At 34.1% G+C, this 16,258-nt stretch overlaps 2 protein-coding genes across 2 annotated transcripts; one reads left to right on the top strand and one right to left on the bottom strand.

The window, feature by feature from the left end:
* Positions 1–11,947: 11,947 nt before the first annotated feature.
* LOC140811228 (uncharacterized) lies at positions 11,948–12,995 on the bottom strand. The gene is made up of 2 exons (XM_073169096.1): positions 12,326–12,995; positions 11,948–12,225 (listed from the first exon to the last, which is right to left on the bottom strand). Exons 1-2 carry the CDS (start codon positions 12,993–12,995, stop codon positions 11,948–11,950), a joined length of 948 nt encoding a protein of 315 aa, XP_073025197.1.
* A 1,276-nt stretch (positions 12,996–14,271) lies between these two features.
* Positions 14,272–15,474, top strand: LOC140811227 (uncharacterized). Its single transcript, XM_073169095.1, has one exon. The coding sequence runs from the start codon at positions 14,272–14,274 to the stop codon at positions 15,472–15,474; it is 1,203 nt and encodes a 400-aa protein (XP_073025196.1).
* Positions 15,475–16,258: the final 784 nt, after the last annotated feature.

Here is a 16,258-nt window from a genome sequence, read left to right as displayed (position 1 = left end):
GTCGTAGTGTAATAAATTTTTTTTTCCATCATTGTGGTGATATGAAACTGAATATAATTGATATATTTTCCACTATATCAATACTTTGGCCAAAGGAAAAAAGTGCAAAAAGTGCAAAAGTAAATTATTGTGCTAAGATCTATTTTACTCTTATCAATGGCTGATCAAAAGCCGATTTAGGTCATTTTGCAAAAAGTATTTTTTTTATATATATTTATATAAACATAAAATTTTAATAGTCTTCAAATTACAATGTTTAAATCCTGCATTTTTGTATAATAAATTTCATTTAAAAATCGAGTTACACCCTGTTTAGGAGCTCAGCAAATGTCAGGAGGAGTTAGGTAAGGTCAAAGTATATTTTCCTTTATTTAAAGTTAGAAGAGAGGGTGAGTTATGGAGTTGTTATACCTACATTTAAGTTGCTAAGTTTTGTTGATGAACGGTTTGATATATATGAACACATACATATATATATATATGTATGTGTGTGTGTGTGTAATAATTTGGACATGGATTGTGAGATTTGTTAGGTAAATGAAATATATAGTATATATATATATGTGTGCATATTATATATATATATATATATATATATATATATATATAGACACACACACACATATATATATATATGTATGTGTGTGTGTGTGTAATAATTTGGACATGGATTGTGAGATTTGTTAGGTAAATGAAATATATAGTATATATATATATGTGTGCATATTATATATATATATATATATATATATATAGACACACACACACACACACACTATATATATAATATATATATATATATATATATATATAGACACACACACACACACACACACATATATATATATATGTGTGTGTGTGTGTGTGTAATAATTTGGACATGGATTGTGAGATTTGATAGGTAAATGAAATATATAGTATTTATAGATTTTTATCATAATCTTAACATAATCACATTTTCATAATACCTTCAATGATTTGGATCAAGTACTAGCTAAATCCTATACAACATGTTAACTGATAGACAAGTTTTGATTTCGACTATTCCATGTTTCAGTTTTTTGAAATACTCAAATAGTGAAACCATCCCTAAACTTATGTCATATAACATGATAAAGTTATCAACTTTATTGGAATGTTAGAAGTTAATGGATTTTATCAAATTATTTGAAACACCGATTTCCTGTGACAGTTAGTATCTTTATTCACTCAACACATGACACGTGTGTTGAATTAGTGACCACGATTTATCCACTCAACACACGTGTCATGTGCTTAGTGGATGAAGACACTACTACCCATATAGGTAGCATCTACTAAACCCAAACGGATCGATATTGGGAATTAATTTTTTCACATGTGCTGAGTGGATGAGAGCACTATCTATATGTGTAGTATCTATCAAGCCCAAATGGAACGATATTCCGAATTTATTTCCCACAAATTTACCTTTTCTCTACAACTTGGTGGTGAAAGAAAAGCAACGGTAGACGACTAAGTTAGGGAAAGAATAAAGAAGTTCGGAGGAATTTGAAATTTCAAAATGTGCAAAATTAGGCATATATATTACAATTTAATTTCTCATATTTACTAGAAACTGGGGAATTAACAAGGTACAAAAGAATTCACACACATCATTAAATCGTTTGCAAATTCAAAATGTGGACCGCATCCCCATTAAGAATATCAATATTCCTTGTATTTGACAACACATTTTATGGTAGTGTGTCTGCTATTGATTGATTCTTGAAAGCAAAGTTGGATCCCTTTTACACACGTTTTCTTCCTATGAAGAATTTCTTGGCTGGCTAGAACTATAGCAACCCACTATCATTGTCACCTGTCCTATGAGCACAGTGTATAATTTAGTTTTTTCTCTTTTAGATATATATATGGAATTTTTATATTAAGTTATCGCTTCACAAAAAAATACAGTGGTGTAACAATTCTCAATATTAGGAAAACGATCAACACGTGATACTTGGGCTGATGTTGTATAATTTAAAAGAATTGAGTAGCACCATTGTTGTAGTTTTTGGTAGAGAGATAAACATTCGATCGTACAATTAAAATATCAGATAATTTCTTTTTCATACTTAAATGAGATAATGTTTTGTTACTTTTAAGGGTTTTGTGCCGATTTATATATGGATTGTAACGATATTAGGTTTTAAGAAACAATACATATAAAATTTTACGCGACTTTCCTTGAAATAAAAATCTACACGACATTTTTAAAAAAATAATAAAGATAAGCATGAGATAAAAATATAATAGTGATAATATCTTATGAAATTCAAGAAAATACTGATGCAAGTATATTATTAAATAGGAAAAATTATGAAAATAGTTCTTTAAGTTGTTATATTTTAGATTTTGGTTTTTTTTATTTTATATTTCACTGGAATACTGACATGATCAGACCAATTGAAACTCTATTTCAACCACTGAAAAGATCAAAAATCCAAAACTGACAAACTTATAGTACAAAGTTGACTATTTTTCTTATTAAATACGACAATGACAATGCTGTTAGATAAATGTCTAGTGAAGCAACTAGCGGCTTGGGTTTTATTGACTCTTATATAAAAACAATATTTACTTCAATAATATTTTTCGGTTTTATCCCATTAAGACAATTACTTTATATGTTTACTCATGCAAGCTGTATAGATAAAGTCCTTAAATATACAATATGTACCACAAGGTCTGCCTGGTAATGTAAGATTATGAAACTCATTAGAAATTGCATCATATATTATAAATAGGTTCCTTGACGAATCAGTCAGCTAAAATAAGGATGAAGGTCGATTGAGCTTGAGACTACCACTTGTGATATAAACATCGTGTTTTATTGGTAAGGGCACGATGATTTTCGTTCATACAGATGAGTTATCATTTATTATGCACTGAACAACCATCCCTCGGATCTTCCAAGTGATTATTACTTACAAGTAGAAAATTATGTGGTTATGGTTGTACATCATTAGTAATTTAACTCGAGACAACATGGATGCTCTGTATACTAGCACTGCACTTTGACTCGTTACCGACTCCATTGAGGGTCATTAAGTGGCGAGGTTGGATGCAGTTTCGAAACACATAGGAGCCAATGCATTGTAGCTGGGAATTCACCGTTTGCATACAATTAAGATATTCTATTTTATCTAATGAGTTAATAGTACAAGGAGTTTCTTACCAGATCGAGCAAGACATATGTTTTAGGGAAAAAAAATTTCTTAGTTGCACATACAATTTCACTATTATTACTCAAGGATACATAACATCGTTATCAAATTCATTTGAACCTGTCGATATAACAGTAGTTGCATATTCGATCGGGATTTTTAATTGAAGGGACCGTACGATATGTTAACCATAACTTAAGGTTTTTGCAGGCAGTGACAGTAATACCTAGAGATAATGGGAGATACTACTATATTTATATACTCTTACCATCATCTGATGAGTTTGATCAGAATTGAGTTCTGAAATTTTTTATCAATGGGGTCGATGAATAAGCATTTGATCCACGAACAAAAGACATTAGATCCAGCTTTGGGCTCAGTACCTCCATTATAATGTGGCTAATTAGGGTAAGTTCATACAATTAAGAATAAATGTTATTTTTGAATCACAATGTAGTTGTTAAGACACGACTAGTTGTATATTTGAACCATTTAGAGTCACACAAGTATTAGATTTTGTGTTCTTGTTGAGATAGTCAAGTGTAAAGAGTTGAATTTGACGATTTTAGTTTGATGATGATTAAAAAGATTGCTTATAAAACGAGTTTTTAATTAGATATCATGTATTGGAATTTGTGGAAGTCAACTTAATTGTTAATTAAATGAGGACAATAGAACTATCTGTTTTGGTGAACGAGTTTAAAAAACTGACTTCTACAAAAAATGAATCAATGAAAATTTTGTCCTTCCAAATTTTAAATTTTAATTATATGAACAAGATTTGTACCCTCGATACATGGCGTAGTCTAAATGTCATTCGGAGCTATAATGAGTTCACAATTATTTATTTAGTAATTTTAAAATCTATTAATTAAATAATAATGTTAGTAGGGGTGAATACTAAACGTACATTGTTCTCATGAAATATTTTACAAGGATCTAGAATTGATTAACGATTAATTAAGAAATTAAATAATGACTATTTAATTTTACATATATGTCTCTACATACATATATGTCTATACATACATACATACATACATACATACATACATACATATGTGTGTGTGAGTGTGTGATGTTCTAAATGAGAATTTTAATTAATGAAAATAAAGAAATTCTAATGAGATTATGATTATGAATCCTAGTACTATTAAGTTAGTGTATTTTTATTAATTTTTTAATGTAACTATACAAGAAGAAGACAGAAAATTCTCTCCACCTACACAAAGAAAAATTTCGGCAAACTTGAATTTTTGAAGGAAAAATTCGGCCACCCTCTTCCACCGCGCCGTCACCCTGACGTCCCTACAACAGTGCCAGATTTTTGAATTTACGACGATCCAATCTCGACGCCAAATTTTCTTTAGATCTCTTGTGCGATCTATATGAGGAATCCAATATCTGATTGTGGACCTTATTTGACGATCAAATGAAGAATATTCTTTCATAAGTATTACAAGAAAGACTAACTCCGCTAATTTCGAAATGGATTGGTATTCAACGTTAAATACACAAATGTAAACAGATCTAAACACCATATGAATGTTTTAGATCATACGACGTTCAATGAACATTTTGAACGTTAAAACAAAATTTTTTAAACTTCCACTGTACATTGGTCCACGAAAACAGTATTTCAACAAAAGCTACATTCAATTTATTATGGGTTGTTGCTTTCCCTGTAGATCATAGTTTCCTTCCCTTTGCTTTTTGATATTGGGGTGCGGGTTGGTTTAGAGAGTCTGGAACTAAATATCTGTCCCATTTTTTGGAACACATTGTGCCACTAGGCCTAGAGACCGTTTTCTTAAAAGATGAAAAATGGGTGAATCACTATCATGAGCAAATTTTGTAAGTGATATGTATACATCTGATATAGTATCACATTTCATAAGCGCTTAATATGAAATGGAAAATATATTAGAATTAACTAATCACACTTTCTTGTGTGCCGCTCGGAATATCATTCTTATCTTCTTCACACTGGCCTTTTACAACTTTCCAATATTCTCGACATTGGACAAGCGTATAATTTTAATATTAAGAATTTTTCACGTAAAAAAAGTTTCAAATAACACTCATCTTGAGTTTATTTAAAATTCAACACAAATTAGTATTAAAGTTACAAATTTTGATATATAAGATAGATTTGATATTCATTATTTTGTCATTTCAAAGGAGTCGATGAATTCACTATCAAAAGTATGATTATTTATCAAATGAGTGTAATAATTTTGTGATATGAATTGAGAGTAAGAATAAAAGCAGAGACATTTTATTTGCACTTGTTTTATAATTAACTACGCCGACCATCTAGAAACAAATAAAACTGATAAATGACTTGGTCAAGTTTGAATTAGTTCTCAACACCCTCCTTTAATTCAAACCTGCAGACACCAAGCTGAGATCTTAGATAAACATGTTTTTCTCTAGGAAGAGACTTTGTGAAGATGTCTGCAACTTGCTCCTTTGTATTGCAGTAAGATAACCCAATTTGCCCTTCAACTAAATGTTCTCTGATGAATTGAACACGAATACTGATATGCTTGGTCCTGCTATGAAAAGCAGGATCTTTAGTCATAAAAATTGCACCTTTATTATCAAAAAAGATCTGAGTTGCTTCTTTTTGTTCCTGACCAAGTTCTTCAAGAATTCTTCGCATCCATACTGCCTGAAATGTTGCTGAAGTTGCAACTACATATTTACCTTCTGAAGATGACAAAGCTACTGTTGCTTGCTTTTTTGAGCTCCAATAGATGGCACCCGACCCAAGATTGAATTTATAACCTATTGTACTCTTTTGATTTTTCAAGCACCCGGTCCAATCACTATCAGTAAAGCCAATTAATTTAAATTTAACAACTTGACTATACCATAGACCAAAATCAATTGTTCCATCAATGTAACGCAATACTCTTTTGGCTGCTCCAAGATGATGCTTTGACGGAGAATGCATAAATCTTGAACTTACCCCCACCGAATAAGCAATATCTAGTCTGGTGTGGGTTAAATATATCAAACCCCCCACTAAGCTCCTGAAATATGTTCCATCAGCTGGTTCAGTTTCATCGTTGAGTTGCAATTGCTTATTCGAACTCATTGATGTTGCTGCAACTTTACAATTGAGCATATTAAACCTATTGAGAAGATCAGAAGCATATTTCTTTTGATGGACAAAAATCCCATCATCAGCCTGATTCACTTCCAAACCAAGACAATAGCTCAATTTACCTAAATCCGACATCTCAAATTTGTTCTTCATACAAACTTTGAATTCTTTAATAAAACAAGAAGAATCAACGTAGATAATATGATCTACATATAAAGCAAACAAATAGAAAATTGTTACCAGGTGTCTTCAAATAAAGCGTGGGTTCATTTTTGTTTCTCTTAAAGTCATTTTCTTGAAAGTAAGAATCAATCTTGATGCACCATGCATGCGGGGCTTGTTTTAAGCCATAGAGAGTCTTTTTCAACCTGTGCACCATTCTCTCTTCACCATGAACAACAAAGCCTTCAGGTTGAGTTACATAAACTTCTTCTTCCAACTCACCATTTAAAAAGGCATACTTAACATCAAATTGATAAACAATCAATCTTAATTGAGCAGCTAAGGCTAGAAGAGTTCTTACTATTTCAAAGCAGGGTACGAGAGAGAAAGTATCTTCATAATCGATACCTTGTTGCTGTGAGTAACCCTTGACCACGAGTCTTGCCTTGTATTTTTGAATTTCTCCATCATGAATTATACTTAGTTCTAAATACCCACTTTACTCCAATGTCATTTTTTTCCTTCTGGAAACTGAACCAATTACGAGGTTGAATTTTTGTTAATTGCCTCCAATTCTTCTTTCATTGTTGTCCACCATTCTTCTTTGCCCACAGCTTCTCCAAAGTTTGTAGGATCAGCTACAGATAAAGCTTGTGTAGTCTCATAAATATCTGCTAATGATCTGAATTTTCTCGGTGGAGTTTCATCATCGGATGAGTTATTTCCACTTGAGTTTGTGGATATAGAGTTTGTTGAGGCTGATCGTAAAGAACAATTTGATGAGTTATTGTTGTTGGAGTTAGAGGATATTGAAGTTTTTGAGGTTGAGCTGACAAGTTCAGGTGTGTTCTGTAGAACTTCATATTCAGTTGTGTCAACCTTAACACCATCTGATTCTTCATTCCATATCCATCTTGAATTTTCATCAAAAACAACATTCCTGCTAATAATCTCTTTTCCATTTTTTGGATTATATAGCCTATATGCTTTAGATTGATCACAATAACCAACAAAAATACATTTTGTTGATTATCATCAAGCTTACTACGATTGTGTGAATCAATTAAAACATATGTGTTACTACCAAAGATGCGTAAGTGGCTTACCGAAGGAATTCTTTCTTTCCACGCTTGATAAGGAATTTGATTCAGGACAACTTTTTTTGGAGATAAATTTAGAAGATAAATTGATGTAGCTACTGCTTCTGCCCAAAATATATTCGAAAGACATTTGGCTGTCAACATGCTTCTTGTCGTCTCTACTACCGTGTAGTTCTTGCATTCAGCCACACTGCTTTGTTATGGTGTGTAAGGCACCGCCAATTCCCTGTGAATGCCATTTTCTTCACAAAATACAGAAAATTCTTTAGATAAAAACTCACCAACTCTATCAGTTCGAAGCACCTTAATCGGTGTGCCACTTTGCTTCTCAACATAGGCCTTAAACTTCTAGAAATTTGAGAATGTTTCTTACTTGATTTCTTGAAAATATACCCAAATCATGCGGCTGTAATCATCAGTAAAGAGTAGGAAATATCTGCTCCCACTAAATGATACAGTTTCCATTGGACCACATAAGTCAGCATGCACTAACTCAAGAGTTTTAGATGCTCTCCAAGGCCTACTTATAGAAAAAAGATGCTTGCTCTGCTTTCCGTAGACAACCTTCACATAACTCAAGTGAATCAATTTGAGGCAGCCAACTCACCATTTCTTTTTCATTTAACAATTTCAGACCCTTGATATAAAAATATCCATACTTTAAGTGCCATAGTGTGGATTCATCATTTTCTTTCATAGCAAGACATAACTCTCTACACTAGAAAGTTAAAGATGAAATAATTTGTTTCTAGTCATTGAAACATTTGCTACAACATGACAAGAAATTTTTTCTCCAATCACACAAGAATTATCAACAAACAAAGAGAAAAACCACTTCCTATTAACTGCCCAACACTCAACAGATTATGTGACAAGGATGTGATAGTGGATCGGTTAAGGTGCCCGAATGCGCAACAAAAGTTTCAAAATATTTTTCATGCAAGAAAAATAAAGCACCCTAAACTATAGTGTGTAGCAAATACAATAAAACACAAAATGACATTCATAGAGTGTTTTAGAAAATATACCTATCAATCTTAAGAGATTGATTATGGCTCCAACTTAGTTTTCAAACAATTAAGCTCTTCAATGGCAAGATTGATCTACAAGCTTCTCTTGAGCACTCCTTGCTCAAATTCAAGCCCACCACCAACAAGGAAGATCCACCTTACACTTGCACTAGAAAATGTAAGGCATTTTTCTTTGAGAAGGGAATGTTTTTCTTCAACAATTGAAGAACAAAAATTGAGGGGAAAATCACTCTAAAATTTCGGCCATATGAGTTGGGGAGGAGAGAAGGATGATTTTTCTTGGTGCTTGAAAAAGTTAAAGTGGGCATGTGCATGCCATGCCATGCCTTGGATATTGAAAAAATAGCTTCCAACCTTGCACCTCCCTTGCATGCTTTCTACTTGGGCTTGTAACAATTACAAGGCCCATGAACGTTTTATTTAAATGACTCAAACACATTTAGACCATTTAAACTTTACTTGATTTTACTCAAGCCAACTATTTTAATATTTATCTCTAATTGGGTTCTACAAGGCCCGATGTTATTTAATTAATTAAACACTTGAATTAATTTAATTTAGTCCATAATAATGTTTATGAAAATCACAATTTCAAATACATTATTTATTTGACCAACTTTTAATTTAGGAACACTTCCTCAAAATTAAAAGTCATATTCCCCTTATAGAAGTCATACTTCTAATTTTCTTTGTGCTTATAAACACATTTATAAGACATTCAACATATTGAACTATTTTACTTCTGAACGGGATCTAGAAAGTTAGCACTTGTTTGGCCCTCAATGGTTCATTGATACAACTAGCCGTGGGTTCACACCTCCATGTGATTCGGGACTAAAAATGTCCTTATATGAGCATACCCCAATTGCTCAATTCTTACTTATCAACTTCTTGATAATAAGAACGTCAGAACTCAAGTCTGATAGTACCCAATCAATCATGTTAAACGCCTAGCAGCATCGCTCACATGATTCCCTATGTAACGTACCGTACTTTTTACTGCTTAAAATTTGCGGAAAAATTAAAAATTTTCTTAAATAAACGTGAACATTCAAAATTTGATAAAATAAACCATACGTCTCACAAGTTGTTGCAACAAAAGATTTGAAATTTAAAGTTTGACAAAAGTATTGAATGTTTTCATAAAACTTAAAACATGACGGTCCTCGAGTTTAGCCTCCCGCTCAGTCCAAGCCTGCTCCTCGGTCACCACCTTCAGTCTCCTCATAAACATCTTCACCTGCATCGATCAAATCTAGTGAGTCTAAATACTCAACACGTATAAACTAGAAGTAACAAGTACTACATAATAAGATCACATGCAACTTTAAAATAGGACGTACATACTTAAAACTTGAACTTGCATATCAAAACCTGTTACATACTTAGACGTGCCATCAACATAAACTTTTCTTAAACATGCTTGCATACTTGAACATACTTGAATATACATAACTTCATAATTTTTGCGTAGAGGCATGTTTCAAAGCAAGTGACCCATAACATAATTCGCCTGATCAGACTAAACCACAGTACTGGGATGACAGGGACGTATCCACTGCCACATACATGAGATCCCCGTTCATAATTTAACGGGCTGATTGGTCCCCGTTCATAATTTAACGTTTTCCAATAACGATCTAAACTCGTTTATAATTTAACGGGTGGATTGGCCCCCGTTCATAAGTTAACGCTTTCCAATCCTAAATATAATTTGGTCACAAGACATTTAGCATACCTCAAAAACTTAAAATATTTTCTTGCACGTCAACATACTTACTTGGCGGTGAGGGATTTGTTGGACTTCGATTGAGGCCGTTGTTGCACATACTAACATGAATTCAAATGCTTAACTTGCATAACTTAAACGTAAACGTCATGCTTACTTACGAGCTCATTCCATTCCTTAGGACGTTCTAAAATTCCCATGACTCGACCTTGTAAATCATTGTACTAAACTATGACGTCAAACCTCAAATCATACTATAAAATTTTCCCAAATTACGAAGGACACAGACCCCATGCCTGGGTCCGTGTAGGTTCGAACACTAATGACTTGAAAAGAAGGGAGGACACGGACCCCGTGTCAGGGTCCGTCTAAGGGTCCGTCTAGTCTCTGTAATTTGGCACCGCAAAGGAAACAAAGACACAGACCCCGTGCCCTGGTCTGTGAGGGGGTCCGTGTACCTACGGGAAGTGCAAACTCACGAAATTTCAATACACGCGATGCTTATCACCCTAGACTTAATTGTACGGACCATACCGATACCCCAAGAACCATCCTAGTATACCCTAACATTGACCCAAACTCGTACAAACACCCCTAAGCAACGATATCCAACCTACTACACAATGCAACTCAAAACATGGAATTTGACACCAAATTGTTTCCTACGTCTTCTAACGAGTTCAAGTGCCTATCGACACTAACTGGCATACCAAATACAAACCCAACATCATATTAAGCATACCTATACGCAGTAACGATCACCCGTCGATTCCCAACGAAACCTGCAACAATATAACTTCAAGAACACATCAATACATAATTTTCTGAAAAACGCAGTTTGGCCAGTCTCACGAAAAACGCCATAACTCACTCAATGTTTATCCAAATATTTCGAATTTACCGTCAAATCGAAGGTATCAAAAAGTTCTACAATTTTCCTGCTGAAAGTTTTCTCAGAACCACGACTGAAAAATCTCAGTATTTAAAAAGACAGCAAAAACGAGTTTTCAGATCTAAAAATTATTTCAAAACTGATCCAAACCATTTTCTGCTCAAACGACGAACGTCATACATAAATTTTTACGCATAAAAATAACACAACACCTAATATGACGAGATCGATGCAGAAATAACAGAATATAAGTGCCTTTTGATATTTAAAAATACCGTAACGACGATATCGAAGCGGGGAGAGATGCGAGGTTGATCCAGATGATCGTGGCGCTAAAATCTTTGAAGAAAACACACAAAAATACGCTGGAAAAATCATAGGGGTAGGGGCGGCTGCTGAAAGTGGAAGAACCCTAGGTTTTTCTCTCTTTTAAAATCTGAAAATAAGATGTGTAGGGTGTGTTGTGTGTTTTAGTGTGTGTAAAAATGTGTAAGTGTATGTGAGTGTGTGTAACGTGTGTGAACACTCGTCAACACTTGGCTCGACGGACACCTACTCTAACATGATGAAATGAAATAAACATCATAGAGAAACTTGACACTTCAATCGTGCTCATTCTTTCTCGAAAGTATCTATTTTTCTGGAAACATGATCAACCAGTCTTAAAAAGAAAAAGAGAGGGAGCACATGGTATATCGCACTTAAGGCCTTTCAACTCGTGCTGCTCACACTGCTAGATCTTCACGACACCGCCTTTAAGCCTTAACAAGAAAACTGGGTTTACAGAACTGTGATCATTCTTTATTGCCACAATACCCTTTCCTTCAACTTGCATCTGCTTATTGTCACCGATTCTTACCTTCAACTTGTAAGAATCATCAAGTTCCTTTCGTAAAGACTTTTCATTAGTCATGTGATTAGAACATCCGCTGTCCAAACACCAAATATCGCTCATGATCTTTGCATAATCATGATAGGCCATAAGCAACTTAGCTTCGTTTTCTTCCTTTTCTTGAACAACACAATTTGCTTGTATATATGTCTTTTTCTCTTTTCCAACAAATAGCTTGTACATGTCCAGATTGTTGGCAATAATAGCATTGGATATTACTTTTGTTGTTTTCACGTCCTCTACCGGACATTTCTCCCTTCACGTGAAAGGCCTTTTCTTCATCTGGTTCATATTTCTTCAGTCTTACTTCATGGGATTGTAGAGATCCCATTAGCTCATCAAATGAGTAAGTTGTCAAGTCTGTAGACTCCTCTATAACAGCTACTTTATAATCAAACTTTGAATTCCAACTCCTCAGTACCTTTGCAACAACGATTTGGTCTTTGATTTCCTCTCCATAGGACCTCATTTGATTGACAACAACATCCACCCTTGTAAAGTAGTGTTGTACTGATTCTCCATTTTTCATTTGTAAGGTTTCAAAATAACGACGAAGAGATTGGAGTTTTATCGTGATTACTTTTGAGGAGCCCTGGAAGGATCTCTGCAATGTTGTCCAGGCTTCTTTGGCAGTGTTTGCTGCTGAAATCTTAGTAAAGATAGACTCATGAATAGTCTGCTGAATAAAAAACAAGGCTTTTGCATCCCTCTTCTTGTTCTCCTTTACCTTCTCTTCTTCATCCTCCCCAGAATAGCCATTTTCAACTAAATCCCACAAGTCTTGAGATTTAAACAAAGTTTTTATTTTGATACTCCGGAAGTCATAGCACTCACCTTTGGAAACTGGAATTGCTGGTTGAGAAACGTTCACAACATGGTAGTTTGCCATAAGCACGCCCCATTACAATCGAACCTAGCTCTAATACCACTTTGATAGGATTTGAGAGTAAGAATAAAAACAGAGACGTTTTATTTGCACTTGTTTTATAATTAAAAATTCAAAAGGAAATGAAGTGTCTGTATATAGGCTTACAAAAAAAACTGACTCCCTAAGAAATCTCAACTAACAAGTAGATTATTAGGGCACCACGCCAACCATCTAGAAACAAATAAAACTGATAAATGACTTGGTCAAGTTTGAATTACTTCTCAACATTTTGTAGGTTCTATGTACCTGTACTCTCACTCTAACAGCAATGTATATTTCCCCTCGGTAAATGGAAAAGTGATCGAGCATATTCTATTAGTGATTTTATTTTGTATATAAAAGGAATATTTTATTCCTAATTCAATTGAGATTTTATTTTGATCTTGCACTTCTAGAAACTGATAAGATTTACTTTCCTAGATATAGTGAATCCTATTATTAGGAATTATTTAATTAAGTTAAGTACCTATCTATAAGATATAGTACAATTACCTTGTATTAGAGTTTGATTACTATTAAACTCTAATTTCCTTATTTATAGGTGTGAAGGATCTATGAAGATCTAGGTCAAAAAGGGACTATATATAAGTAGGTCAATTATCAATAAAGGTGACGAGAGAAGCAGGAAGATATTCTGACGGCTACCGGAGCTTTGCTGAAGGATATTCAGTTTTTGAAGATTTGCAATAGGAGCAAGAGTGGTCTGCCTACCTTGTGATTGTGTTGCTGATTGATGTTGCCAACACTCAAGAACAATACTGACACAGAGTGTTGATCGAAGAGTGGCTTCGTTTGATTTTAAGCAACATGTTTTTTTTTCATTCATCTAGTATTTACTTTAAGAGTTTGATGCATGTTAATTCCTTGGAGTGTCAAGGAATTTAGTTTTGTTACTTTCACTATTATTGTTTAAGTGTAAACGATTTACATAATTTTTCTGGTGAAATTTTTACCATGAGGCGTCGCACAAGTCTTTGTACTTTTGCAAAATTTAATCCAAGTGTTTATTTATTAAAGCTATATCTGAGTTAAATATCAAATTTCCGCTGCCTTGTTGTGTGCTGGTGTTGTCAACACCGAGCAAAACACCAAATTCTGATATACTAGTTTTTAATATTTATTTCCTGTTAATTTGTGAGCAATAATTCTTTCAAGTAGTAACAGAGCCAACACTTGATACATTAAGTGATTGATTCTGTCATTCTGTTGTTCGTACAGGAAATACACTGATAACCCGATGGATTCGCTAGCATCAAGTACTGCGTTTAGAGCACCAGTCTTGGATAGTTCAAACTATGCCCTCTGGAGAGTTAAGATGAGGATTTACATCAAATCCATCGAAGAAAGGGCTTGGCAACGAGTCTTAGATGGTTGGTCTCCACCGAGGACAATTGACGCTGATGGTGCTAGCAGAAGTAAACCAGAGAATACTTGGACCAATGATGAAGTCCAAACCTCGAACTTTAATTCGAAGGCACTCAATACTATATTCACTTCTGTTGACATCAACATGTTCAGTCTAATCACCAACTGCATTTCTGCCAAAGAAGCCTGGGATATACTTCGAAAGCATTGCGAAGGGTCTGAAAGAGTTCGCAGAACCAAAATCAGAATGTTAACCTCAAAATTTGAAAGCTTAAGGATGGAGGAGAACGAGACTATTGTGGAATATGATCGTAGATTACGTGATATTGCAAATGAGGCCTTTAGTCTCGGTGATCCTATGTCAAATGAAAGACTGGTTAGCAAAGTACTGAGATCCCTTCCTGAGCGTTTTAATATAAAAATATGTGCTATTGACGAATCCAAGGACACCTCTACACTTAATCTGGAAGACCTAATTAGCTCCCTCAGAACATTTCAGATGAATCTAGAACTACAGAAAAGAAACACTGGGAAGGCTGTTGCTTTACAAACCACTGATGATTCTGTGAATATCCTAATTCAAGAGGCGAAGGATTCTGGTCTTGGTGAGGAATCAATCTCCTTAATCACAAAGAAGTTCGGCGACTATCTGAAAAGAATGAGAGAAAATAATAAGATTGTGTCAACATCAAGACCACAGTTTGTTCCTTTTGAAATGAATAAAATAACTGCATCAACTCAAGGAAGTTTCAGATCGAGAAATGATTCATTAGCTCGAACAGAAACAAAGAAACATGATTCAGTCCAATGTCGAGAATGCTCTAGATTCGGTCATTATGCAAATGAGTGTGCCAACCGACTCTGCATAAATAAAAACATGGCAGTCTCCTTAAGTGACGATGATACCGATGAAGAACGCGACTTGAATGAAGGAGATGATTGCACTTCTCTATATGCCATTCAGAAAGATAAATATCAACTACATGTCAATCCTTCTGTTGTTGCCACTGGTGTTGCAACACCAAGTCGCAACACTGTGTCAAAATCATTATGTCTTAATGCCAAATCATTATAGAACACAGTTACTGACAAAATCCAGGAAACTCACCATGAAGAGCTCACTGTTGAAATTGTCCAGATGATGTATTAATAACTTTATGATGACTGGCTTAAGAGGAATAAGACAAACTCCATACTCTCAAAAGAAAACACTGGTTTAAAAAGCAGCATGTCTCGTCTTGAAGTCTTGTTGAGCAACAAGGATCTCGAATTGTGTAAGGTAAAGAATGATCTTGAGAAGGCATCAAAGACTCTTGCTAAATTCAATACAAGCTCATCAAAACTTGACACAATGTTATCAATGGGGAAGTATAACAGATCTGGTCTTGGCTTGTTGAAAGAATATTTGAACAGGGTAAAACATCCAACGCTGGTTCAAAGACTCCATTATTCGTGATGGGTGTTGAAGACTACACTATCCCCGTAATGTTGGATCCACCTACGAAAATTGTACCAATCACAAAATTAGCCATTGAACAGAAGCTGAATTCATCAAGTCAAACTTCCTCACCTTCAAAAGTTCTCCCTTCATCAAACAAAGCTCATGTCAAGAAGAAAGTCTCAACTTCTCAAACTAAGCAAAGAAAACATCGTTCGTATGTCACTACTGTTATAAGTCTGGGCACATCAAACCCTTTTGCTACAAACTAATAAATGATTACTGACAAACATAAAAATTTTACATTAATTAAATGTTTTATAATATAAATTTATAGTTTTTGTTTTATTAAGCGTTTAAATATTATATGTTTTATAATAAATTGTATAAAAAATAAGTTGTTGTGTAATTATAAGTTTTT

This window comes from Primulina eburnea, chromosome 14 (assembly GCF_022965805.1).
Source record: "Primulina eburnea isolate SZY01 chromosome 14, ASM2296580v1, whole genome shotgun sequence".
NCBI classification, from domain to species: Eukaryota; Viridiplantae; Streptophyta; class Magnoliopsida; order Lamiales; family Gesneriaceae; genus Primulina; species Primulina eburnea.
Note: the sequence above shows the minus strand (reverse complement) of the source record. Positions and strands in the feature narration are given on the sequence as shown.

Bases quoted from the DNA above. Each gene is read 5' to 3' on its own strand.
- LOC140811227 (XM_073169095.1), top strand. From the start codon at position 14,272: ATGGATTCGCTAGCATCAAGTACTGCGTTTAGAGCACCAGTCTTGGAT.
- LOC140811228 (XM_073169096.1), bottom strand. From the start codon at position 12,995: ATGGCAAACTACCATGTTGTGAACGTTTCTCAACCAGCAATTCCAGTT. The intron at 12,226-12,325 runs GTAATATCCAAT...GTGTTGTTCAAG, and splicing joins AGGACGTGAAAACAACAAAA to AAAAGGAAGAAAACGAAGCT.